The following is a 27,601-nucleotide window of genomic DNA, read 5'->3' as shown; positions in this document are numbered from 1 at the left end:
CCTTAGCCCAGTATACTCAGTGATATGAAGGCTGAGGCCCAGAGAGGTGAGGCGATTGCCCTAGGTCACCCAACCAAGAGCGGACTCACACTGAGGCTTCTTGGATTCTCAAATGAGATGTCTGCATGTTTCTGTCCAGGCTGTGGACAGCCCCGCAGCTGTGAGTCAGTTTCCTCTTCCTCCCCTCATCCTCCTCTGGATCATTCAGCTTCTCAAAGAACTAATGACAAAAAGCCCTCCCCAAGTGCCAGGCCCCCCAGGGCCTGGAGCCCAGGAAAGCAGTTGCCGGAACCATTCCAAGGAGGCAGGCAGGCAGCGAAAAGTGCCAGCAGAATCATTTTCATTAATTTATACCATTTCACAGCTCCTCCAATCGGCCTGCTCCCTGCTGGTCCTCCTATGTCCTCGCTGAGACTGCTGTTCTGTTTGTTTCTATTGTCTGAGAAATAAAATGGTTTTGATTAAACCCACGGTCTCTTGTGCATGACTACGTTTTGGCTGCCTACAAGGCAGAAGGCACCATCTGTATTCTGGAAGCAGCCTGCTTGCTGCTGAGGGGCCTGGGCCCAGGCACACCACCAGACCTGCCCCCACCCCACCCCCAGTGATGGGTGTGGATTGAGGGCGCGGAGAGCCGAGATAAAGGGCAGGATCCAGGGTGGGCCAGTTGCTCCTTAGCTTGAAAAGAAGGCGGAGTGAGGGAGAGGAGAGGAAACTAACATTTTGAGACGATAAGGCAGAGTCAGTCAGTCAGCCAGTCAATAAACAACACCTACTGTGTGCCAGACCCCCTTCTCAATCCTGGGGACTCAGAAGTGAACATGGGGGCATGAGCTCCCGTACATCCGGGCAGTGATATTGTTCAGAATATTTAACAACTGGACCTGCACAGACACCAACCAGTCAGCTGCCTTGTGGCCCTGAGAAGGGTGCCAGAAGTCTCCTACTGGGCTGGGCATTAACCCTTTAGTTGCTGGATCCTGGTGAGGTCAGGGAGGAAGGGTCGAAGGGAGGAGCTGGGGCCGCCAGGATGGTGGAGCCCCAAATAGCAGTTGCTTACCTACCGGCACGGAAGAAATGCAATATTACAGTAGTATTGACTGTCAGCCATATACACAGAGGGTCAGCTCAGGGGGTTGGGAGCGACTGTAGCAAACTGCCCATAGTCGGGGGCACCACAACTGAACAACAGTTCATAGTTGTCTCATGGAAGGAAAGGGCCCAATGGTTTCAGATCTTCCAATTTTTCAAGAGGAGCTGGTGGTGGAGTGTGTCTGTGTGTGCGCACAAGTGTGCGTGCGCAGGTGTGCATGTGGGAACTCTTGATTCCAAATAAATTATTTACTCAGCCCAGGTCAAAGAAAATGTATCTTTGCCCACACTGCCCCCAAAAGCCCCCACTTTGAGCCCTCTGGCCTCAGGATACCAGGAACTGGGCTGGACTTCACAGGTCATAACCTCAGTTCATCCTCACAGCCACCCATAGGGTTCATGCTATTCCCTCCAGTTGACAGATGAGAAAAATCGAGGATCAGTTTTCTATGGGGTGGCTGGAGCCTACAAGGGCAAGAGACGGTGGTCAGTTGAACCCAGGGCTGTCTGTCTCCAAGAGGAGAAAGGACCTTCTCGGTTGCAAAAATGTTCTGTGCTCCAGTTGGCACCTGTCCTGTTGATGGACGGTCTGCGGCTAAGGGCAGCTGGAGCAAAGGAGCTGGGAATGGCTGCAACTGGCCTAGGATGGCTATGGGAGTGGCGAGGAAGGAGTATGATCTGTGTGTAGAAGTGGGAATGGAGTAGATGTGTTAGAGAGATTCTGGAGTTTATTCCCGCCAGAGGAATGAGAGAATTTGGGTCACGATGGGAGAGTCAGGGACCCTTCAAAGAGAGTCAGTGGATGGGCTGAGGTCTTATTTTTCACACACCTGCAAAAAGGTCCACATGCCACCTTCTTCTCTGCCTTGGGTCCCAGGGAACTGGTTAGCATGTGCAACAGTACATCCTGCCTTTGAAGATGCCTATTGTGCCTGGGCCTGAACCCAATCTATTTCCACAGGTCTCTGGTAGGGCCACCAGCTGGCGGGTAGGTTCTTGTGTTCCCCTTCTATAAGACTGTACTGTAATGACAATGATAGGAGAGAGGTGGAGTTGAGGGGAAGGACCAGCCAGGCAAAAGGAATTGGCCAGGAAAAGAGCCCAGAGTTAGGAATGTGCATGTCTGGGAGAGGAATGGTGAGTTGTCCCACTGTCCGGATGCACAGGGACTAGTAGAAAGCAAAGGCTTAAATGGAAGGCTGTGGCCAAGTTGGAAGACCCTTAGGGCACTGGGACCAGAGCTGAGATATTTTATTCAGTAGGCAATAGGGAGCCATAGAAAGTTTGGTAGCAGGGCGTCTGATGACTTAGGAGGTTGGAAGTTAAGAGCTGAGTTCCTAACTTGTGCCAGCCTCTCTATGTATCCTTTCTCCAGCTTTATAAATATTCTTTATATATCTTTCTACTGATCCTGAGAACAGTACTGTGAGAAAAGTATGAAATACTTCTGCCTTGCAGGTAGTGATATTGAAGCTCAGAAATGTCAAACGACACTTCTGACATCATGTAGCTTATAAGTGACAATTCAGGCTTGTAATTGACGGAGGGGTTGGGAGAATAGTTAGAAGGTTATTGTAACATTCTGGGTGTAAATAGTAATATCTGTAACTGTCATGGAAGCAAGGAGAAAAGCAAGGGAGGATGAATGCTAGAATCCTCAGCGTGGGACCCAGTGACTGATCCAGTGGCTGGAGAGAGAGGGACAAATCAAGAGGATTGCGGAGGGGAATGGGAGCCCTGGAGAAACCATTGTAATACAGGGAGTCTGGGAGGAGGGGCTCAGTTTTCAGAAGATAGTCTTACTGTGATTTTAGAAATGTTGCAGAGGTGCGGGAAATGTCGTTTTTACTCCCCAGCTTGGCAGGACAGAAAGGCAAACTAGAACAGAAGAAGTTTCTCAACGTTTTTACCCATCCGCAGCAAAATACGCATTTAACAAAACTTGCCTTTCCTACATGTAATGTACTCAGATTTTTTCCTATCCTATTCTAGTCTATTCCATCGTAGGGCAGGGGGTGGAGAAAGAGAATGCTGGTTGCAACTCAATCATGCAATTGCTTTCATGACCCACAAATGGGGAATGGCCCGAAGTTTGGACAAGACCTCACCAGAAGCAGGGTGGAATGGACATTGAGCAGCCAGTCCTCATATTCAATGTACACAGACATTAAAAAAGACAGAACCAAGAAAGGAAGGCATACAGACAAGGAGAGGGGAATCAAGAGTGTCTAACATGCAGAGGAATCAAGGAGGGAGGGCTCCTAAAAGTCCACTAGTTCTTAGAATTAGGTCATCAGAGACCTTCCAAGGAACATTGTCAGTCAGTGATGGAGATGGAAAACCAGACTGCACAACGGGAGTGGGCATGGGGAGATGAAAGAGACCTCTACACCTTCAAGGGGTATTGAAGACCTGAGCATGCCTGCGTGCAGAGGAGAGGGAGCCAGCGCAGAAGAAGACATGACTGGAAGTCTCTGAGAGTGCTATGTGTGCAGAGGGTGGCAATGGATGGAGAGAAGTCTCTGCAGGGATGGAAGATGCTGGAGTGAGCCAGGACAAAGAACACCCGTGCGGTAACTTCGGGGAGGAGGCAGATAGGCGGGAAGGGAAGAGACTAGGTAAAGACAGGCATCTGCAGGAGCGAAGAGGGGGTGATGACAGGCAGAAGGGAGGAGGTGATGGAATGCGAATGGCTGGTTCCAATTTTCTTGGTAAAGTAGGAGGCCAGGTCATCTGCTGAGAATGAGGCTGGCACTTGATGAGAATGGGAAATGTTTGGAACAGCTGCTGGAAGCATCAACAAGCAAGGAAATAAGAGACATTCTGAGGAGTTGGAGGACTCGTTTGGATGACTCGGTCCATGAAGCCTGTGGCTTGCTGGACTCAGAACCTCTGCTCTCTCCCAGCAGACACTTTCAGAGCAAGGGGCTCCCTCTTCTCCTCAGGGCTGCACACGGGCCCCATCACCTGAGAGTCCAAGGAATGTTGTTGGCCCCCTGCTAAATGACCAAACAACACAAACCATTAAGCCCTGTTGGGGGTTTTTTGGGAAAAGAATCTTGCCTCTAGGCTTTCCAAAATAAGTTCCCTCTTTTAGATTTCTGACTCCACTTCCAATAAATCTCTTGACAGCACAGCCTAGCCCATCTGGCCCAATCAATCAGCTCTTATCATCAGGCAGTATTTTTCTCTCTTTCCCCACCCTGGGATTTGCAACCCTGTCTGCACATTGGAATCTCTGGGGGAGTTAAAAATGCTGATGCCTGGTCCCACTCCTGGAGTCTGACCTAATTGGTCTGGGTCTGTGGGTGGGTGTCTGTAGGATCGCCTCAGATAATTCGAATATGCCAGCTCAGGATGAGTACCACTGAGCCTTTTGATACTCAAGGTGTTGACTGTGGACCAGAGGTATCATCATTGACCTGGGTGCCTGTAGAAATGCAGAATCTCAGGCTTTATCAGACATGGGGAATCAGACACTGCAGCTCAACCAAGACTCCAGCGGTTTGTATACACAGGAAAGTCTGAGAAGCTCCATGCTAGAGAGAGAACTTCTTAAGCCCTCCCTCCCGCCCTGTGTAAGATCAAAGAGGAGGGTCTCAGAGATCACATCTCTTTGACTCTAAGCAGCCTGGCAAAAAGCTGGTGGCTACTTTCTTCTAGAGAGTGGAAACAAGCACCTATCAGCCAATCGATCAACTGTGCTTCCAGACATACAACAAGCAGATGCTGAGCATTTGGAGGTATTGTCCCTGAGTTTAGCAGTCTACAGCGTAGTTAGCTGGAGCATTCTTGTATGGTGGCCAACTGTACAGGTTTGTCTGGGACTACCTCAGTTTTAGTACTATAAGTCTCACGTCTTGGGAAATTCGTCAGTCTTGGGCAAACTGGAATCATTGGCCGCCCCACGTTAAGTAACATTTAAAACTGATTTTACCCTACATCCCACCCCCCCCCGACACACACACACACACACACTCCCCATCAAAAATAAGATCTTCTGCTTCTTTGGTACCCAGCACCCTCTCATGCACACACATAGCTAGGAGCTACAGTGTTTTCATGCATATAGTTAATGATTAGACATGTTGGTTCACTCATTCAACAAAATCCTTTGAGTGTCCTCAGCATACTGGCCTCTGTGCAAGGCCCTGGGAGGCAACAGTACCACAGCAGACATGACATCTCCCTCACGGGGATTATAGTCTAGAGGAAAATACAAGAGTGAGTTAACGATGCAATGGGGTGAGTGCAGCAATCTGCAGAATCTTATAGGAGGAGTGCCCAACTCATACGCGGGCACCAGGGACTCCTGAAGGATGGCAGAAGTTAATCAGGTGAGGCATGAAGGGTATATGTGAGGGGGCAGAGAGTTTCCTAAGCAGAAAGAATGGGGATCCACGGGCATCGATAAAAGAGAGCACAGCTCCTTTGAACCTGAAGGAAGGTCAATAACTCTAGGAAAGATATGGTGGAAGGTAGGAGATGAGGGCAGGCAAAAAGCGAGCCTGGAGAGGTGGGCAGAGGCTGGCCCATGAACGGCCTTGGAAAGCAAGTCAGGGAGCTGGGCATGGTCCTGAAAGAAACAGATCCACAGAAGAATTTTAAGCCAATTTTAAGAACTCAATTTGGGTGAAGAATCCCTTTATAATTCTGTAGAGAATAGAATGGAGAAAATAAGAGTGAAAGCAGGGAGCCAACATAGAGGTTTAGTAATCCAGGAGAGAAACAAGGGGAGCTCAGACTGAGGTGGTGGCAGTTTAGAGCCAGAGAAATGGATGGACTGGGAGATATTTAGGAAGTAAAAGCAATAAAAGGATGTTGATTGACAAATGCTCATGATGGAGAAAGATTGAAGGAAAGGAAAAAGAGGCACTGAGGATTATGCCCAGGTTTCTTTTTTTTTAACTTTTTTTTTTAAAGATTTTATTTTTTCCCCTTTTTCTCCCCAAAGCCCCCTGGTACATAGTTGTATATTCTTCGTTGTGGGTCCTTCCAGTTGTGGCATGTGGGACCCCGCCTCAGTCTGGTTTGATGAGCAGTGCCATGTCCGCGCCCAGGATTCAACCCAATGAAACACTGGGCCGCCTGCAGCGGAGCGTGGGAACTTAACCACTTGGCCACGGGGCCAGCCCCCTCTTTTTTTTTTTAACTTTTTATTTTCAACTACTTCTAGACTTAAAAGTTGCAAAAATAGAAGTTTCCATATATCCCTTACTGAGTTTCTCCCAGTGTTAACATCATGCATATTCATCCTACAATTATCAGAACCAGGAAATTACGGTGCAATGCCATAAGCAAAAGGAAGACCCTCATCAAAGTTCATTAGTTTTCCACTAACATTTTCTTTTTTTGGTTCCAGGATCCCACATTTCATTTAGTCGTTATTTATCCCAAGTCTCCTGCAATCTGCAACAGTTCTTGAGTCTTTCTTGTCTTTCACAATCCTGACAGCCCAAAGACTGTCGATCAGTTTTTTGCTGGATGTCCTTCAATGCTGACCTGTCTGAGATCTTCAGGTTTCTTCCTCTGACGTTGAGAAGACAAGCTCCTTGAGGGCAGAGGTGTTGTCTGACTGCTCCCTGACGGATTCCCTGAGCCAGGAGAGGTAACAGACTCATCATAGTTGCTCCATGTGTTGAAGGAATGACTGGTAGGGTGCCACCTAGTGAGATGGCTAAAAGCAAGTTTCACAGATCTCCCCTCCACCACTGTGTTAGTCTGTTCAGGCTGCATAACCAAATGCCATCGACTGGTGGCTTAAAGAACAGGAATTTATTTCTCGTGGTTCTAGAAGCTAGAAGTCCAAGCTCAGGGTGCCAGCATGGTCAGGTTCTGGTGAGGGCCCTCTTCCTAGCTTGCAGACAGCTCCCTTCTCACTATGTCTTCACAGGACAGAGAAACAGCCTTCGAGCTCACTGGTGTTTCTTCTTACAAGGGCAGTAATCCCATCATGAGTGCCTCACCCTCAGGACCTCATCCGGACCTAATTACCTCCCCAAAGCCCCATCTCCAAATACCATAATGTAGAGGGTTAGGGCTTCAGCACTTGAATTTTGGGATAAACAATTCAGTCCATAGCACCCTCCTTAGCAGAAAGGGGGAAATGTTGGTTAGAAAAATATACTTTACTTGAGTGGATTCATGAAAGTATTCAAATACCTAACTGATTTGGATTTCATTAATCACATCACCTTTTTGAGCCCCTACAAATGCTAGGCACAGTGGATGGTACAAAGGTGAACCGGGCCCAAGGAACAAGCTCCCTCGAGCTCGCCTTCTACCAGGGAGAAGGAAATGGAGGTACATGGTGATAACCAGGCAGGCAGCCTGTGGGGAGTAAGTGGTATGGGAGCACAGCCAGGATGAGATGAGGTGTAGGATGGAGGAGGTGACACGAGAGGTGGGGCTTGGAGGAGGTTAGGGTTTGGTCTGGTAAAGGAAGCAGAAGGATGCCCCCAGGTAGAAGAAAGTCTTTGGAATGGAAATCAAAATGCAGACCATGGAGTGTAGTTGGGAAATGACAGGCCATGGGGATCGGCCGGAGCATCTGATGGGAATTGGGTGTGATGAGTCTGAAGGCTGGATGGAGAGCTTAGGTCCAAATCCCAGCATCCTTGGTTGTCACCATTTAATTTTTTTACAGGACAATAAAAAGCAGGAGAGTGAACTGCTCAGAACTCCTTATTATGTGGAGTCAGAGGGTGGCCTCTTGATGGAAAGTGGTAGCCATAGGCGAGACAACAAACGGGACCTGCTCAGGGGCCTCTGGTCCTCGCCTTCCTGTCTCCTGACACTCCTCATGTGTGCTCATTTCACATGTCACCCTGCCATGCTATGCCACACCACCTCACCTTTGCAAGTGCCAGGGTGCCCCTTCCCCCATGGGTCTCTGGGGAACACTTGCCCATTTTCCACGCACTAGCTGAAGTGTCTTGTCTATGAAGCTGCCTGCCTCTGAACTCACTCGAATAGAGTGGACCTTTCCCTCTTTTCTGCCCAGGCTGTAACTGGAACATTTCTCCATCATGATTTTTATGACAATTTGCTCACACACTTGTCTCTCTTGTTAGACTGAAACGTCATTGAGAGAAGGAACCATATTTATTTATCTGTGTTCCTAAGGCTGGCACCATGCTTGGCACATCATAGGTGCTTGAAAAACAGCTGCTGAGGTTAATTAGGTTTCATTAAATAGTAAAAAGAGCACTGGACTTGGAGCCAGGAGCTCAAAATCCAAAGGCCAGCCCTACAGACCAACCAAGTTGCCTGACTGTTCTGAGTCTGCCTCCCCATCCCTAGGATGAGTCAGGGATGATAATCTCATTTCATAGTTTTGTCCTGAAAGACTCTATTAGATTCCTGGAGTATAACAGCTGGACTTCTGTCCATCACGCTTACCTCACCCATAACTATTAGTTCAGAGTCTGAGAGTCTGTAGAGCAGCAACACACAAAGAATAGATGTTGCCACTGCCCCTGGGCATTCCACTGCATGCCAGCCATCACCAAGTGAGAGGAAAAGGGCATCTCGGGCATGTTGAAGCGGAAATGCAGTCAAGAAGGGACTAGAAAGTTGATCAAAGAAGTGTGAACATTTTCTAGGAGAGGATGAAGGCCTGTAAGCAGAGGAAACACAAGAGCTACCAACAGAACTGTGCCAAGAAGCTAGAACCAAGGCTCACCAGGACCACCAGCATGAACTGAGGCCCCTAATTCCGCTAAACTTCACCTCCAGACTGTACACTCCATGAGGGTTGAGGCCCTGTCTGTTCTGTGCATGGCTGTATCACCCATGCCTAGCCCGGCATCTGTGCATGGCAGTGACACGGACGCATCACTCATCCTCTTCAGAGCTTGATCCCCTTATCTCAGAGATGAAGGGGAGCCCCTTTCTCAAAGTCTTCTGTTCTAAAGCAACAAAACCTGTAAACATTTTCTAGCATGAGGGCAGGTAGTAATAATGCTCATGGCACGATAATCTCAAAAGGACTAAAAAAGCAGACATATCCTCGTTCTGTGTTTACCAGATCCCCGTGGATGAGCAAGGACAGAGATACAGGGAAAACTGGAAAAGCTGAAGGTCTGCAAAAACTATGGGGCCTGTATCACATTGATGACATTTTCTTGTGGCTCTCTGGCTAGAAAGTGGCCTCTAGGTTAAAGACCTGAAATAAAAGTGTGCCTGGGTCTTGAATAAGACGCTATTTACCAACTACAGGGAGCGTGGACCTTAAGTCCATCGGACCTCAGCATGTGTAGAGTTCTTGGGCCTCTGCACTCTCCTTTGTCAACTCCTCAGCAACCTAACGTGGTTGGTACCGTGGTGATCACCCACTATTGAGGGACCCCTGTGTCTGCCTCCTCAAGTGGGCTAAGTAAGGCAGATCCTGATGGAAGCCAGGCTGGGCTGGGCAGGGGCCTGCACAGGTGAAGCCTCGAGCTGATAAGACCCACGAGGGCTGCAGCTGATGCCCCAAGGAGGCAGGCACAGCTCTACTACAAGACAACACAGAGAAAGGAGGATGAGCGAAGGCTTGTGCATTGAAACAAACTGGGCTTTTCCATTCCTCCTGGGGATGACACTCCTTTCCTCTTTCCATGCTTTGGGAAAAGCTCCTCCAACTGCCTGGAATGTCCTTCCTTCTCTTATCTTGGCCAACCTCAGGTCCACCATAGAGATCTCGTCTTGTGAGAAGTCCTCCCTGGTCCTCAAGCCTGCACCCCATGGTACTTCGCATAATTCTTAGTCTTTGCCATCCTATATTGCTATTGTCCCGCCTGCAATCACAAGATGCAAAGCTTCTAGAAGACAGCAGCTGTGTTCTAGATCACTAATGTATCTAGAATCTCAGCACAACTCTGGAGCAAAGCAGCCGCTCAGTGAATGAACCGGAAATTTTACTCCACTCTTGTGGGAAAAAGAGGAAAAATAAAATCCACCTGCCACCTTCTACAAGATAACCTGTAGTCTGTGAAGCTAGAACTTCATCTCCTTTGCTTCTATGACCACAAAGCCTAACTTTAAACAATTATTCAACATAAAAGAAATTTGAGGTCATGTCCAAGTGCACTGCAGAGTGGACTTATATTTTATAAAGATTTTCAACAATAAAAGTTGAAATATAAATTACAGAGTTGTACCCAAATTGACTACAAAATTAAATTAACCATAAGCTTACCCATTCCTATCCATTCCTCCTCCCTAATCTCTTCCATTCTCCAAACATTCTGGGAAATGAACACTTTGTTATCGTATAGGAATGTGCTAGGAAGCGAATGAATGAAGAGTTCTGCTACTGGAAAAGGGAGGGTAAGGAGGAATGTCTTCCCCCTGCAAGGTCCTCACTGGTATCTCCCAGTCTGAGAAGAGGAGACTCCGGCTTAGCACTCTGCCTTCCGTCTTGAGCGTATCACAGCGTCTCTCTGGATCCTGGATTCTCACTTCTAAAAATTAGGGAAATGATGCCTGCTCTTCCCTCCCTTTCAGAGGAATATGAGCTTGTGTCTCTGCATGTGTTGGCAGATAAGGAAGCTCCTGGACACACAAGGATCCTTCCAGACCCTCCTGAATCTTCCAGATAAAAACCCAATTCAATCAACCAAGAGAGTTTTTGCGGAGTTAGTATTCCCAGGCAGGTGGCCCCCGGGCACAGCCAGACTATGCGGCTCCTATTACAGACAGGCCATTAGGATGAAGCCCAGAGAGGCCGGCATTGAGAGAAGTAATTGCTAGAGAGAAGTAAACACACCCCTCCCTGCTCTGCACCCCGCCCACACTCTAAGCCATCCAGCTCTTTGAGGAAAGCTATTCTGGGTCTTAAAGCCTAGCAGGGCAATTTGAAAAGCAATGAGAGGGAGAGAGGATTAGGCCGAGTGGAAAGGAATATGTTTCTGATGAGGAGAGTAAGGGTAGATCTTGTACTGCCATACTTCAGCACACACTTCCACGTGGAGAATTCCTCCTACTCATCTACTTGGCCACTCAAAGATTAGCTTCTCCGGTGATCCTTCTCCAGCTCTCCCAGGTGTTACTAGTCGTCCCTTTTGTGCAGTCCTTCAGCACCATGGATGCAACCCTGGTCCAAGGCATTCATCACGTTGTTGTCTTGTGGTTGCTTCTTAGCATGGCAGTCTCTTGCAGTAGACTCCGAGCTCCCCATCTTATCTCCACATTCCCAGGGCCTGGCACCCAGTTGTGTTCACTCAATGTCTGCTGCGTGAATGGTCACACTGATCCTTTTACTGCCATCAGACCAGCCGGACCAGAAAGGAAGTGGGCGACAGGACATTTCATCTTTAAATCACGACCTCTGGGGGTGGAAGACCCCTTAAGAGATCATCAAACTTCTTCGCCTCATTGAGCAAGACTAATGAAGTACCCAGCGGGATGCACTCCGGTCCTATCTATCTGTCTTTGACTCTGGTCCTCGGCATAATTGTGCCCAAAGCTATTTTGTCCACCCTTGCCTAGCTCCACCTCCTCTTTTGTAAAACCTGTTTACTAATTGTCTTTTTATAACATGTTTATTAACCAAACAATATGCCATACCTTTTTATTATGGAAAATTCCAAACACATATAAAATTAGAGAGAATAGTAGAAGGAACCATGTATTCATCACGCAATTTCAGCATTTATCAACACACGACCAGGCTCGTTTCATCTATAGTCAAGGGATTATTTTGAAACAAATTTCAGCCATCATGTCAAATAAACACTGTTTTACTTGAATTGCATTCACAGGAAGGAGGAAAATTAATTTAAATCATGAGGGACCTCTCTCTGTGTTTTCTGGGGAGGAGGGAGAGAATCTTTGAAATCATATCATGTGGTCCTCCAAAGTCCTAAACTGATCTCTTTTTGCAAGCAAACACTTAGTGGATGCCAAGAGCAAGAAACAAGGCAGCGAGTGTTGCATCAAATGTCAGCACTGACTTTGCAAGGACCAGACCCTCTGGGCACTCTTTGGAACAACGAGGCGCAAAAGGCAGCAGCAGCCAAATGGACTGACCCCCTCAAGTGCCTTTTTCTTCTGTATTAAATAATTGTATGTCACGTGCAGACACACGCCCACTCCCTTGCCCCCTCAGGCTTCTTGCTCATTCCCCACAAACATGCATACGACAGGAGTGGACCCCGCCGCCCTCCCACGCACGCCTGCTCTCACTCACCTGCAGCTGCCTGGTTTGGGTAATTGTTTTGTAAACATGTTAGAGACCGTGTTTAGTGCCCCAGCGCTAGAAGGCTTTTCTTTCTAATGCAGCACATTGCTCCTCCGAGGCTTAAATCTGTGTCTCCTGGAGGGATCGCCACAGGATGAATCAAAACATACAACCCACACACACTCAGTGTGCCAAAGCACTCCTTTTGGGGTGTTAGGTTAAGAAGCATTAAAGAATACTGTATAATGGCCAATGCAATTTATGCTGATGATTATTAACTCTGTTTATATGCTTAAGAGCCCATATTGGGGAAACTTTCCTGCCCACGCAACAGTTTTCACTGCTCAGGTGTCACCCTGTCAATCTCAAAGCACTTAGCACACAGTACTCATACCTGGGGAAATGTTCAAGGTATGTTTAATCCTTCTCTTTGGACAGAGGAGGAAGGAGAGACCACAACGAGAGCTAATGTTTATTGGGAGCCCCCTTCATGCACGGTGATAGGTGTTGTCTACTTAAATTCTCACAATTCCATGAAGTATTTCTTTTTATTTGCTCCATGGTACAGATAGAAGACGCTGCAAGTTAGAGGATTTCATTGATTTTCCCAAAGCAACAGAGCTAGGAAGTGATACAGCCTGGATTCTAATCCAAGTTTTTCTAACCACCAAATTCATGCTCCTTTTCCTATACAGTCACGTGCCACACAGCAACGTCTTGGTCAACGATGGACAGAATGCATATACAACGGTGGTCCCATAAGATTAGTCCCAGAGAGCCTAGGTGTGTAGTAGGCTATACCATCTAGGTTTGTGTAAATACGTTCATGATGTTGACATTACAATGAAATCACCTAACAGCGCATTTCTCAGAACCTATCCCCGTCGTTAAGCGATGCATGACTATACTGGTAATTCCAAGTTTTTCCAAGTATTAGAAATCACCCTCGGGACCAGGTCAGTGGCATAGCAGTTAAGTTTGTGTGCTCTACTTCAGAGCCCTGGGGTTCGCTGGTTCGGATCCTGGGCACGGACTCACACACTACTTATCAAGCCATGCTGTGGCAGGCGTCCCACATATAAAGTAGAGGAAGATGGGCACAGGTGTTAGCTCAAAGCCAGTCTTTCCTAGCAAAAAGAGGAGGATTGGCAGCAGATGTTAGCTCTGGGCTAATCTTCCTCAAAAAAAAAAAAAAAGAAAGAAAGAAAGAAAGCAATCACCTTCATTTCACCCTCATTTAAATTATTTTTATTTTCTAACTTTTCATTTGAAATAATTTTGGACTCAAAAAAATTTGTAAAAATAGCATAGATCCTTCACCTAACTTCCCCAAAGGTCAACATCTTATAGAACCATAGTACAAAGACCCCAACTAGGAACTTAACATTAATACAATACTATTAACTAATTTATACACCTTATTCAAATATCACCAACTATCCCACTAACGTCCTTTATCTGGTCCAGGAGCCAATCCAGATCACACATTGTATTTAGTTGTCATAGCTCCTCAGCCTCCTCCAGTCTGGAAAACTTCTCCCGCTATTCTTCATCTTTCATGACCTTGACACTTTTGGAAAGTACCATCCAGTTTTTTGTGGAATGTCCCTCCATTTGGATCCCTTTTAATGTTTAAAGTTTCACAAACCCTCAGGTGACTATAGTTGTTGATCAACTATCTGTTGAGCGAGAAGATACTTCTTGATGAGATGCTACGCTAAAGTGAAGGATGCTTTGATTTTGTTCATCAGAGTGGCCTCCATATACAGTTGAAAAATAGTGTATATATATATATATATATCTGTGAGATAATTTCTGTTTAGTCTACTGGCAATACTTGGGCATATTTAGTTTCACCTACTCCTCTGATATCTTGGCAGCTCCTCCCGAGCTCAGCAGCCCACAGTCTGCTGTCCACAGCCCACAGTCTACACACCAAGGTAGAAATTCTCAAAGAAAGTTTGAAGAAGACAATAGAGAATGGCAGGTCTGATTACATCAAGAGCTAATGTTTACTGTACCTTTGCTAATTCATTGTATGTTTGTATTCCACTCTTGCCAAGAGTTTTGCATGCATTTACCATTTGAGTCTCACAATAGTATCTCTGAGACAGGTACTATTATCATTCCCATTCGACAGTGGAGGAAATTAAGATTTCGAGTCTGTAAGTGATTTGCCCAAGATCACATGTCTACTGCATAGCAACAGTTCTGCTGGGCTCTGAAAGCCCCATGTTGGTATCCACCATGCTAATTTTCTCCAAAAGCATCTCAGATTCTTTGCTTTCATTGTTCCTAAGTCTGGGTCAGTCTTCATTTCCTATTTTCCAAATTCTTTCCCTGATTCAGTCTTTAAGGTCCAGTTGTAAGGTCATTCTTCTAGGGAGACTTCTTCCATTGGTGGAGGTAGGAATAGGATCCATACCAACCTCAGGAGCTGCTCCTCCACCTGATATGGCATAAAAAGGGACAGCAGTCTCTAGAAGGGACATGGATATTCCTGAGTACAACCTCCTCCTTTCATAAATGAGGAAATAATAACAATAACTACTAGTACTTATTGTGTGCCTACTATGGGTTAGGCAGTGTTCTAAATGCTTGACATGTGTTATCTTATGTAACTCCCACAACAACCATAAAAGGGAGGTACTAGTACTATTGAGGGAGAGACTTGTAGAGCTCACCCGTGTCTGGATTTCCTCTCTTCCGAGGCACCTCATAGGATGACACTCCCACCCCTGCTGCTGTTAGGCAGAGACAGAGCCATGTTTCTAGCTCCAGCCAATGAGTTGTAGGCAAAAGTGATGCCTCATTCCTGAGCTGAGCCCTTCATTGTTGGTACTCAGTGAGCTGTGAGGGAGCGAGCTGTGTACCATCTGTTGCCCTGCTCTGGGACTCTGGGGCTTCCCGAGGGAGGACCCTGATTTGACTTCACTCAAGAATACCTTCTGAACATAATTCCGGAATGGGAATTGATGGCTGTATTAGCCAGGGAAATTAACATTAGCTGGGCAACAGACAAACCCCCAAATCTCTGTGTCTTCACACAATCAAAATTTGCATCTCCCTCATGTCCCAGACCCACAAGGGTTAGACTTTCCATCTTGTGGCCATCCCATCTAAACGTGCAGCTCTCAGATCACTGAGGCAGGACGAGAGAGAGATACAAGAGGCATCTCTTCCTGCCTCTGCCCTGAGTGACACATGTCACTTCCTTCCCAGTCACATGGTCCTGTGCCCTTCCAACGACCTCTCCCTTCCTCCTGCAGTGCCCACACCCCTGTTCTTCGTGTGTCTGAGAACCTCAGGTATGGTGGAGGCATTTCTTCTCCCCATTTGGCTGCCTCCTCAAACTGCTGCCTAATACACATACTCCTGAAGTAACCACCTACTTTGGAATTGCCAAAGCAGTGGTTGAAAATGCAGATTCCAGGGCACTACCTGAGACCATGGCCTGGGACTCTGCATTTCCCCCTTCCTGAGGCACTTCTTGATGCCCACGAAGCCCAGGTCAGAGTTACCCAAACTTCAGTCACTTATAATTTTCAGTGTTTTCATGTACCATCTATACTATTATTTTCCTAATGCTTAATATTTTTCTCTAAATGTCTCACATTTTTACTTTAATAAATTTATTTCTAAAGGAGACTTTTTGTTACTACCATAGATAAAAAACTGGTATCCTTTGCCAAAGAAAGAATAGACAAGCTGTGGTACATCCATACAATGGAATATTATGCAACACTAAAAACAACTGAGTTATCAAGGCACAAAGAGACATGGAGGAACTTTAAATGCATATCACTGAGGGAAAGGGGCCAGTCTGAGAAGGCTGAACACTGTCTGATTCCAACTACAGGACATGCTGGGAAAGGCCAGGCTGTATTGCCAGGAGTTTGGGGATGAATGGGTGGAACACAGGGATTTTTAAGTCAGTGAAACTATTCTGCATGATTCTGTAATGATGGATACGTGTCATTATACATTTGTCCAAATACATAGAATGTATATCACCAAGAGTGAACCTCAGTGTAAATTTTGGGTCATAATGATGGGTCAAAGCAGGTTCATCGACTATTCTGGTGCAAGATGTTGATGGTGGGGGAGGCTGGGGGTGTGGGGGCAGAGTGAGTATATGGGAACTCTGTACTTTCAGCTCAGTTTTCTTCAAGCCTTAACCTGCTTTAAAAAGTAAAGTTTATTAATAAAAAAAGAATAGATACACACATATACAAACAAAACAAGGTTAACAAATTCTAGCTAGATATTGCTACATGTCCAAAGGCTCTGAGTCTGATGTCTTCTCCCTTTGTTTATGAAGGAGATTGACAAGCATTAGAAAGGTGTTAAAGATGTATTATCACTCCAAAGAGATTTTCTCCTGGACGTAATCATAAGGCATGAGAGTAAACTGGAAAGAGAACAATGATATTTCACCTCGTGTCTGTGTGGGGTATCCATGCCTTCCGAGTCTTTCAGAAACACCACTCTAGGGATGGCTCTGAATGAAAACACCTTGCTGTCACATTTTGGGCAAGGGTTTCCTCTGCCACTTCCTCCGCTGCGTGCCTCGTCTGCTCCTGGCCTCTAGGGACTCAGAGTCCAGGAAAGTGTCTCTCTACACAGTTCCGGCAAAGCAGAGAATGCTGCTTAATACAGATCTGTCAGGGACGTGGTGGTGATGGAGATGGATAAAGACAACTACGTTGGGAGTGAGGGACCCAGACAGGAGAGGGTGGAGGTTCAGCTGAGTCAGGCAATCCAGAGGCAGAAAGTCAGCTGAACAGAGACATGGATCTAAACGTGCCTCCCTGATGTCAGGCACAGAGACAGCTGGGGGTTACCGTGGTCAAAGTGCAGCCATACTTAGAGTGTTTGACTTTTTAAGGTTCTAGTAAGAGAGGGTGGTAAATACTGCCCCTGTTTAATGAAGAGCTGCCATATGCCTAGAACTTAAATATATCATGTCCTCTCCTTATGGCAACTGTTCAAGCTCAGTATTTTTGCGTGTGTGAGGAAGATTGGCCCTGAGCTAACATCTGTGCCGATCTTCCTCTATTTTATGTGGGCTGCTGCCACAGGGTGGCTTGACAAGCAGTGCTAGGTCCGCAGCCAGGATCCAAACCTGAGAACCCCAGGACGCTGAAGCAGAGCGCGCAAACTTAACCACTATGCCACCAGGCCAGCTCCCAAGCTCAGTATTTTATCCCCACTTTATAAACAATGAAATCTAGGTCCAGGGAGGTTAAATCAGTTGCCCAGGATCACCCAGCTGGGAAAGGCCCAAAGTGGGATTTCAATCCATGTCTTTCTGACTTCAGAGCCCCTGATCTTCCCATCATTCTGCAATAGAATGAGAAAAGGTCTGCTCCTGGCCAAGGGCTCTCAAGCCAAGATAACGATCACCACGATTACTAGGACAAGAGTCATTACTATCCATCATTAGACAGTCAGAAAAGGAGGTCGGATGGGGTGGAAGGGGTCTCAAGCGTTCATCCATATCCCTACTTGCTTGGCATTTCCATTTATGCACATACACACACACATTTGCACGCAAAAATATACCTTCCGCCATGTGTACACTAGGGACCGAAGACAGCACTGTTAGTCTGGAATGAACATGTGCCAGGACAGAGGGGAAAGGATCAACAAATATTGAGCCCCTACTGTATGCAGAGCCCTATGCTAGCCATCGGGGTAATTTCAAGAGACTTCTCTTCAACCATGTCCAAAGTAACCTTTCCGTAAAGAAGGAAACCAATTTGATCTGTCCTCCTCAACACCTCCGAGCGTGGGCCCTGGAGAAATCCTCATGCGAGCAATGAGCTGGGTCCAAGACTGAGGCCCGTGCATCCGCCCTCTGGGCTTGGATCACAGAGCTGGACAGAGCCTGTATTTGCAGATCCCCCTTTTTTTCTGACAGTTGTATCTACCTGGAACTCGAATAGCAACTTACTCAATTTTGCCTATTTGTCAGTCCCACGTGCACCCAATTTTTACTTATATCAAACACAGAGGGAGGTATCAAATGTGCACTAAATGTAACACGCACATGTAGACTCTGTCTTACATATGATACATCTTGGGCGGGGGATGGTGCGCAGCTCGGGCCCCACAGCATTCGCTTGCCAGCCCCTCTACATCCGGGCTCTCTTCCAACTTGGCTTCCTTCCAGCAAACAAGAAGCAGCTCGCTCATTCCCTCACTCCTTTGAGCATCCCCTCCCCCTCGAACCTTCTCCTCCTCCCTCAACTCACAGCTGGGCTTCTCCAACATACCAGCTGGAAAAGAGAGCGGAAAGAGAGAGACAGAGAGATTGATTCCCAATACCTCTCCTTTCTTCTCCCAGGCTCTGTTGAAATCCATATTTCAGCTTTATTAAGTAAATATATGGAGGGGCTCAGCTAGAAGCCACACCCAATAAATTAGCCAACCCACCACAAGCAGATGCAGGCTGGCAAGTGGAGAAGGATTGCTCCAAAGCGAACACTGTGTAGAGGATCCACAGATAACTGAGGGGAGAGTCATTCCACAACTGTCAAGATGCCAGGTGTCTCCTCCCCTCCAATCGCTAATTCTGTCTGTGAAAGTGAGACAGAAACACTCCATATTTTATCCGTGTGTATGCATGTGGATATGTGTCCATGGAAATAATAGATAGCTAAGCCTGGGAAATAGCCAGGGACCTGATGGTGGGGTTTGAACATCCTCACATCATCTCCCAATAAAGACTTAGAGCACTGGTGAGAACCCTGAGTGAGGGGAAGGGTCCTTGGAGCTTCCAGCTGAAACAGGACCAGAACTGGCGAAAGGAGGAATTGAAAAACTACAGTGGAAAAACTCGGATGGGAAAATGAAAATGCTCACTCATGACTCAGGGAACAGGTAACTGGGCTTCCCTTTTTCTAGGATGGTTCTGCATCCCTTGGTCTATGATGGTATCTTTTGCCTATTGTTCAGGAATGCTTGCTCTCCTACTGTAGTATGTGCATGGTATAAATCCATGATTATGTCAATCACATGATGGCCAACAACTTGGGATTTCTATGAATTCCATGGACAGAGACTATTCTTCACCATCTTTGCTGAAGACACGTGTAAATGCCGTGCATTGTGTACACTGGGACTAGATATCCTTTGATGAGATGACCTCTTGAATTGGAAAGGGACGCAAGCTCATCTCTTTCTGCTTAGATAAAAATCTCTCTGGACCCCCAAACAATCTCATTGTAATGAACCCCAACACTCAAGCTCAGAAGGGATCTTGAGGGTCACTTGTTTGACCACCCTTCTAAGGCAGCCTATACTATCTTGGGACAGCTTTGATAGAAAGTTCCTTCTAATATCAAAACCCAAGTTGGCTTCCCTGGAGATTCCATCACTGGCCAAGGCACTGCCCTTTGTGATCCCACAGAACAAGCCTGCCCTTCCTCTGCACAGCATACATTCAGCATTTCGTGCCAGTGAATAGTTTTCTCCCTTGTAGTCTCTTCTCTGAGGTTGTCCTACTGTGGAGATGCCCATTGGATGAGCCCTAGAGGCTCATTCATTCCACAAACACTTATAGGGTGTGAAGCAGGTGCTAGGCACTGAATTGCTAGCTGATGACCCAATGATGAGCAAACACACAAGTTGCTGCTTCCACGGATCTTGCAGTCCCTTGGCAGTGCCTCCTTCAGACCTAGGGCCCCATGCTGGCCCTTCTTCAGCTGCACCCATCCCATAGGATGAGGAGTCTGCAGGGGCAAGGAGACATGCCCCTCTTCTAGAGCAAGCTCCAATTACCTGAAAACCTGGAATCCCTGCCTATTCAGCCATGAGCCTGCTCCTAGAACCTTGAGGGTTCTCTTATTTAGGTTCAAAGGGAGAGGGGCAAGGGGCAGCTATTTGGGGGGTGGTATGAGTAGAGCTTGGATAAGCCAGCTGGAATGTTCACACACGTGTGTCCAAGGCTCATGATGGTGCAGGATGGAGCCAGCAGTGGAAAGAGAATCAGAGTGCCTGTAGACCAAGGGCCAAAGATCCCCATTTGGCACAGAACTCAGAGGAATTTAAGAGTTCTAAATTCAAAGCTGTCTTCTAGTTTGTTTTGAAGGCATATTTGTCAGAAGAGGAGGATAAAAGGCCTTTTGTTTAACAGTTTGTTCGCTGGATTTATTTTGGCCTGTGTTATGTGAGCCTCCACCTATACTCCTGCCCTACGGTCCATAAATGTTAGGGATGGGTCTATTCTCTGTGGAGACAGATGACAATTAAATAATCACACAAAGAAATGCACAATTGAACTAGGGTGCTAAGAAAATTATACGCCACTGAGTCTCTCCTAAAATGCTGAACTTGAGCTCCATTCTCATTGCATCTTTGGGTTTCCAGATTCCCCTGAGCCCTACAAAGCCCTTCTCTTACTCCCCAAGGACTCGAAACATTGGCTAAAGTATTCCACACTACTCTTGCCCCTTCTGAGCACAGAGCTCCAGGGAAGTGAACCCAAGAAGAATAAGGGAGGCAAACCAAGCCTGTTAATCTCTTCCAGACTCGCTTCCTGTCTTCCACTGGGTCCAAAACAGGTGCCCCCACCATCACTGCCATGGATTTCATCTTTGTACCCACCTCCAGGTGCTCCACAGCTGACCCCGCCTAAGAGGTGTTTTCACATCTCTTATGCTTCCAGCTGTCTAAACTCAACCTAAGTCTATTTCTTCTCATTTGGTCTTCAGCCCCAACAGAGAAGCCTTCTCTGACTAATTGGGGAAAAGGTAGCAAATTCCTCCACTTGTCTCTCTGAATAGGAATCCCACACACTAGCCGCTTTTAAACATGCATCTCTTTCTTGTACCAAATGTTACTGTAATTCACCTGCGACTCACTGTCTGTGTGTTCTTGATCTCTATCAGCCTCTGTGATGTCTAGGCTAGATTGTGAAACTCCCAGAGGGCAGGGCCACATCTGCGCTGTGTCTCCAGACCCTGCTCCACAGAGCAGCAGGCATAAGTAGGCACTTAATAAAGACTTTTGATGATGGAAACAGAGAAGCAGCACTCTGTGCCTAGAGCATTGTGAGAGCACAAGAAGCAATCTACTATCACAGCCAGACCACAGCCACAGCAGTCTTCCTGCCAGCCTGGGACCTGGGCACATTTTTCCTTTTAAATGAGGCAGGGGGAGCACTCTCTTGCCTCTGAGATAACAATGACAACAAAACACTGTGACAGCACTCCTCTAACCTGATGATCAGAATGACCTTATAAATCGAAGACTGTCATTATTCTCCTGGTTTTACAAATGAGGAAGCTGAGGTACAGAGGCTGTGCAACTTGTTCAAGCCTCAAACTGGGGCCATCTGGCTTCAGAATCTCAGCTTGCCTCATGGTACACTGCTCCTTAAAGTGAACTAGTGCAGCTTCATCCAACCTGAATGAACGGCTCAGAGGAGGAGAATGGCTACTCAGCAAGCTGTCCAGCGTGGAACCAAGTTGGCTCTCATAAGCATTTTTTCACACCCCATCCCCCTCCCTCCTGTCCTCTCTTCTGTTTCTCAAACATGCTAAGCTTGTTCACAGTTAGGGCTTTGAACCTACTCTTTCCTCCACCTGGAATGCTCTTAGCCCAGACCTAGGCATCGCCGGGTCCTTCTCATCGTTTAGATGTCAGCTCAGATGGCACATTCGTAGGAAGGCTGTTCCTGATCACTCTATCTATTGTAGCTGCATGTTTCCCAAGCCCTCCATTCTTTCATTATTTCCTATTTTACTTTCATTTTCCTCTTTTACTTTCATCATGGCATGCAACATCATCTGAAATCACTTTGTTTATCCATTAGTTTACTTGTCTATTTCTGTGTCTCCACTAGGACATCAGCTTCAGGAGAACAGAGATCTCATCTGTTTTGTTCACTCCTGGATAGTCAGTGCCTGGAACAGCATCTGGCACACTGTAGATGCACAGTAAACATTTGTTAAATAAATGCACGCATGAATGAAGGGCTGCAAAGTCCTTTATAGATATGTGCAAAGGTGGAACTAGCTGGCTCCTTCATTTTCCCCTCATCACATACATTACAAGCCCTTGGCAGGAAGAGACCAATCTTCATCTTTGGCAGTCTTTTAACCCATGGAGCAGTGGCGAATGACTGGGGAGCTGTTCAGTTCCTTTGTTTGGGCAGAGAAGAGACCAAGACATTCAGCTCCTGAGATTGCAGACTGTCTGTACCCCTTCAGGCCCACGTGTGGACAACTGCTGGACAGCTCTCTCCCTGACCAGCTCTCTCTCTCTCTCTCTCTCCCGTCTCTAGAGAGTTTTCCCCATCTCCTCCCCTTTGTCTCCCTTCCTCGTTGAAATGCTGTGAAGGAAAATGAGCAAAAGTGGGGAAATGTGTCCCCCACATCAAACACACATTACTCTTATTACTACTATGACTCGATCTCATTAAAATCTCCTGGCTCCTGCACAGATAAGGCAGACCCCAAAATGTAATAATCATATACAGGACGTGCTTCATTTGATCCAGTCTTAATGCTGACATGACCTCCTATTCCTCCCACATAATAATAGAGCCCATTCCTTTATTGATGTTAGCTTTATTATTCAATGCTTTATGTATGACACATCATGAAAAATAACAAACAAGAAAGGAAAGCTCCTGACCTCCAACCAGACCCTGTATCATGTGAGGATATTTCACAATATTCCTAGTCATCCGTTTCTTTTTCTTTTTTCAACAAAATACTGCTTTTCCATGACGAAAATACATGCCACTATATATTAATTCCTTCCAAGGCATTTTCACGCTCATTATCTTCTGGATCTTCCCAATACGCTTATAAGTAAAGGAGCGGGGCACAAAAAGGTGTCTGCAAATCACAGAAGTTGGAAAAGGGGCCCAGAGGCACACAGTGATTTGGAGAAGTTCCCACAGTAGGTGCAATATCATCCAGAACCGGCTCCGAGTCCTGCTGCTTTCTAGGGACAAGGGTGCTCTTGCCAGAAGCCACACTCCTGACAGCCCCTGTGACATGCAGACCTGAGCCAGCCCATATGGAAGAAGAAAGAAATAGTTTAAGGAATTAAGAAGCTAAATAACTCTTTCTTTTAGGAAAGATGAGGCTCCCAATTGGGGCAAGATGCTGACAAGGAGCACCCAAAAGTGAGGTGTCACTCTGGCTCTCAGTCAAACCACCCAACCTTGTGTCTCTGCTGGAGATCTGGCACTGGAAGTGGAGAGAAGGGTTGAAAGAAGGGCACTGAGCAGGCACGCTGGACCTCCTCACCTGATAGGATTCCTCAGCTCTGGGTAGCACTTCTTCTGGGACTTCAGGCAATCGTAGCCACGAGAAGGAAGAACTCAGCCTTCAGCCTCTCAGAGATATTTATTCATGCTGAGATCTACATCATCTCCCTTCATAATGCCCAGGCTGTGTCCCCAGTCATCATCTGTCCCTGAAGTGCCTTGCCCATTCAGAGCAAAGACAAAATGAATGAAATTGTCAGCTAAGCCTGCCTGTCACAGAGCAAGCCCTCAGCAAGAGCCAGAGCCACTCAGAGCACCAGTCCGGCATCCTACTGCACTGCATCTTGTTCAAGGAGCACCCGGAAGTCTTCTCTCCACTTCTGGGAAACCACTGAAGAAGTGGCTGAATGACCATATACCCCTCCCCAGGGTGCAACTGAAGCTTCCTTCTCCAGCATCACTAACTAGATCAGATTTTCAGGTGAGCCCTTTCTATCTGGGATTCTCCGGAAAGTGTTGCCATGATTCATGACTCTTGGAGAATGTACACATGCTATCCAGCATTGCAGAAACTACATTAGAAGTGGAGCTGGAAGGGGTGGGGTGAGGATGTCTGTGAAAATCTTAATAAATGGGGTAGGGAGAGGCCCAGACTTGGGAAGATGCTGGTCCATGAGGTACTTGGCATCCCCTATCCTGGATGGAGAGAGTTTAAGGGACATTCTAAGTTTCTGTGCTTCAAGCCTGAGAAGGGGAGTAGATATGACAAGATTCCCTACTCCCTTCTTCATATCCCTTAAACTCACTCTCACCTCACTTACATACTTGCTTTCAACCTAGGAAAAACTTGAATCTACCAAGAAGTGTCTTAGCAAACTGTATAGTCTTCTTGGACCTAGAATTCCTCTCCATTTCTTCCTCAGTGACTAAAACACACTGCTGAGGATATCAACATAATACAGGAAAGGGTAGTCTCAAAGTGAAAGAACAGGCACAGGCCTGTTGGGTTTCAGTCTACGAGAACAGGGGAAGAGGACAAGATGCCCGCACTCTTAGAGAGGGAAGAAGTTGTAATCTGGGATTGAGGATGGGCTGGGGAAACAACAAATAAGAAAAAAGGGTATCTTGGCAACAAGCATGAATGTACCACTAAGTTCCTTCATTTCATCGCTTCTGAATTCTGTATCTTCTATTCTGAGGATGCTTATGGAATTTTTGGATTGAATTGAAAACACTAGCATTGGAAGGAAAATGCAAAAACTTGGGTACAGCTGAGCCACCAAACAGGTTCCACCAGGAACCAGACACTTCTTGGGCAAACTTAACCACAAGAAACATCATTGAGGAGCCCTTAAAACTTATAGTCCTCATGCTAGAGACAGTATAATGGTTTCCCAGGGCAAGCAAGCAAGTAGCAATCTGCAAGACCTGGGGAGATACCACAAGGAAGCAGGAGAAGGGAAAAAGGGTCTCACCTGTTCTGGCCCCTGGAAACAGATGCGGCAGAGCGGGGTCCTCATACCACTGTCCAGGCTGCTGCCCAGTGAGTAGCGATCTTCAGGCTTCCCCTTACAGAAGTCATCTGAGGAGGCACTGCTGAACAGTGAGGCAGGTGGCTCTGTGGTTGTTCCACCCCAGTCATCTTCCACAGAGGGTGGCAAAGGTGGAGGAGGTGGCAGAGGAGGGGTCTCCCTGCCCACCCCTTCTCGAGGGCCCCTCCAGCCTGCCCACCCCCCGGCACCCAGAGCCGGAAGGGTGTTGTTGTTGGCCGCCAAACCGGGGGGCTGGGGGTCGCCGTGCATGGGCAGGGGCGCTGGAGGGGGGCGCCGCAGTAGGAAAACCTTCAGGTCATTGAAGAGCATGCGGCAGCGGCACTTGAGGAGACCCTGGTGGCGCAACATCTGGGGAGCCGGGGCGCACAATCCACAGGGGTACCAGGCACAGCAGCAGCACCACCACCACCACCAGAGCAGCCCACTCAGGGGCATCAGCATGTGCCCAGTGGAAGCAGAGAGCCCAGGAGGGGCAGGTGGAGTCTTTGTCGAAGAGGATAGGATGGTTTTGGGGAGTCCACAGCGTGTCTGTGTTATGAGGGGAGTCTGCTTTCTCACTGGCTCCTCTTACACCCCCTCCAAGTAGCAAGTAAATTGCCCCCAGGACTGAGAACTGTGAGTCATTGATTCTGAATTCTACCTGGAAAGTCCAACAACAACAACAACAGCAAAAGTTTTTCCTGACCTCCTCCTACCCAGACCTCAGGCTTTGCTCAGGGTGTCTCTTTTCTGCCTTTGACCTGGGGGCACCAGTAGGGGTAGGGAGATAGAAAAAAATGTTGAGGATGGGCTGTTAGGGCCTTGGGATCAAGATATAAGTGTTAGAAAGTTCCCCGGAAGAGGATGATTGGGTTCTTCTCAAATTCCTAGGCAGTGGAAAATCTCTCTCTTTTATATAAAAGGGTGGGGAAGGTTATATTTCAAATTTGGAGTGGACTGAGCCAGGCTTAGAGCAAACTAGCTCAGGAAAGAATTGAGGACTGTATGTTCAAGAGAGAAAAGATAGTCTTTCTCAGGTAGCAGATCCGGGGTGCTAAGTGGGGGAAGACAGGAGGTTGGGAGAAGTTTTAATTCTCCTGGGCAGAAAACTGGGGCAATCAACCCCCAGAAGCACCAGAGTTGCTTTGAAGAGAGCAGTTGGGCGCAGGGAAGGGATTCAGGTGAAACTGGGCAAGGGGCTTGTGCTTTGCCTCTGCAGCCAAAGGGCTGCACAGAAGAGGGGAAAGCCAATTAGGAGACTAGAGGTGGGAAAATAAGGGACTGGGGAGGGGGAAAGGAAGAGGGAAAAAAGAAAAGATGGTTTAACCCTTGCTGAGCCGCCTTCTTCCTGAACATTAAGATCCTGGCGAGAGGAAGGGTGTGTGGGGGGGGGGGGGGGCGGGCGGGGGGGGGGCAGAGAGGGGGGGCGGGTGGGGGGGGACAGGAGGAAGGAGTAGTTACATGATCTCAGCCCCCAGCCCACCCATGCGGCTGTCTGTAAATCCGTGGCCCCTTCCTCTTGGCTCCATCAACGGTTCCGTCGGGCGAGGGGCAAGGTCCAGGACAGCGGCAGGTCCGGGGTGAGTGGCCTCGCCTTCTCCTCCTGTTCCGCCTCTGGGCCGTTGTCGCCCTCCTCCTCTTGCTCCGGATCTGCCCGCGGCCGCGGACGCTGCTGTGGCGGCGGCGGCGGCGACTGCTCTTCGGCGTCCCGGTGTCTCCGGGGCGGGGGCTGCTCCGGCTCGTCCTCTGGCTGCTGCTCGCCGTCCGGCGCGGCCGCGACTCCCGGCTTCATGATCCTCCTCCTCCTCCTCCTCCTTCCCGGGGGGCCAGCCCTGAGCCCCCGCGCCCGGGCAGCGCTGCCATGCAACCAGAGGCCAGGCAGGCGTAGAGGTGGGGGCGGCTGGGGAGTGAGGAGGGGGGATGAGAAAAAATGAAATAATACTAGTAGAATAATAATTCAGTTCTCAAATAATCAGGAAAGAGTGCTTCTGGAGGGGTGGGGGCGGAGGAGGGCGGCTGCCAGGTCTTCACGGCAGCTCTGCCCCGGCTACCCCCACCAAGGGCAGCCTCGGCCGGCTGGCTGCGCCCCCACCTCCCCGCCCCTCCCTCCTCTCCGCTGCCTCTGGCTGGCTGGGCTCGCTGTTGCTGCCTCTCCTCGCAGATACAACGAGGTAAGACTTGTTTGCTCTGCCAGCTGAAGGTGGGGAGGGGGAAAAGAAGCAGTGTGGCCGAGGTGGGAGGCAGCCAACACTTGGCTCCGGCTTGGTCCTCGCGACTCCCCAAACCGTATATAAATATATCTCTTATAAAAGGCGAGAGGAAGCAAATCAGATTCCAGGCTGCTGCCAGGTGTTGTCTCGTCTTCCGCCGTTGCTCAGCACCCGCCGCCGTGGCTGCTGCCCCCCTGGTTCAGTTCCCAAAGGGGGGCGCTGGGAGGGAGGTAGCGGGGCGGCGAGCTGACCGTCCGCGGACTGGAAACAAGGTTCTTGGAGCAGAGAAGGCTCTCAGCTATCGCCGCCGCCGCTGCTGCATTCAGCACCCCGGGCGAGTGGACAGCTCCCACCCAGACCGCGCGTCACGGGAGTG

At 47.9% G+C, this 27,601-nt stretch overlaps 1 protein-coding gene across 1 annotated transcript in view; it reads right to left on the bottom strand.

Annotated features, from left to right (window-relative positions):
• Nucleotides 1-25,477, bottom strand: part of MARCHF4 (membrane associated ring-CH-type finger 4) — a 101,940-nt gene extending 76,463 nt beyond the window's left edge. Inside the window, exon 1 of the mRNA XM_046642801.1 lies at nucleotides 24,959-25,477. Within this exon, the coding sequence (XP_046498757.1) occupies nucleotides 24,959-25,477 (519 nt within the window). The remainder of the gene's footprint in view (nucleotides 1-24,958) is intronic.
• Nucleotides 25,478-27,601: the final 2,124 nt, after the last annotated feature.

This window comes from Equus quagga, chromosome 17, assembly GCF_021613505.1.
Source record: "Equus quagga isolate Etosha38 chromosome 17, UCLA_HA_Equagga_1.0, whole genome shotgun sequence".
NCBI classification, from domain to species: Eukaryota; Metazoa; Chordata; class Mammalia; order Perissodactyla; family Equidae; genus Equus; species Equus quagga.
The sequence above is the reverse complement of the archived record's forward strand: the minus strand, read 5'-3'. Positions and strand labels throughout refer to the sequence as shown.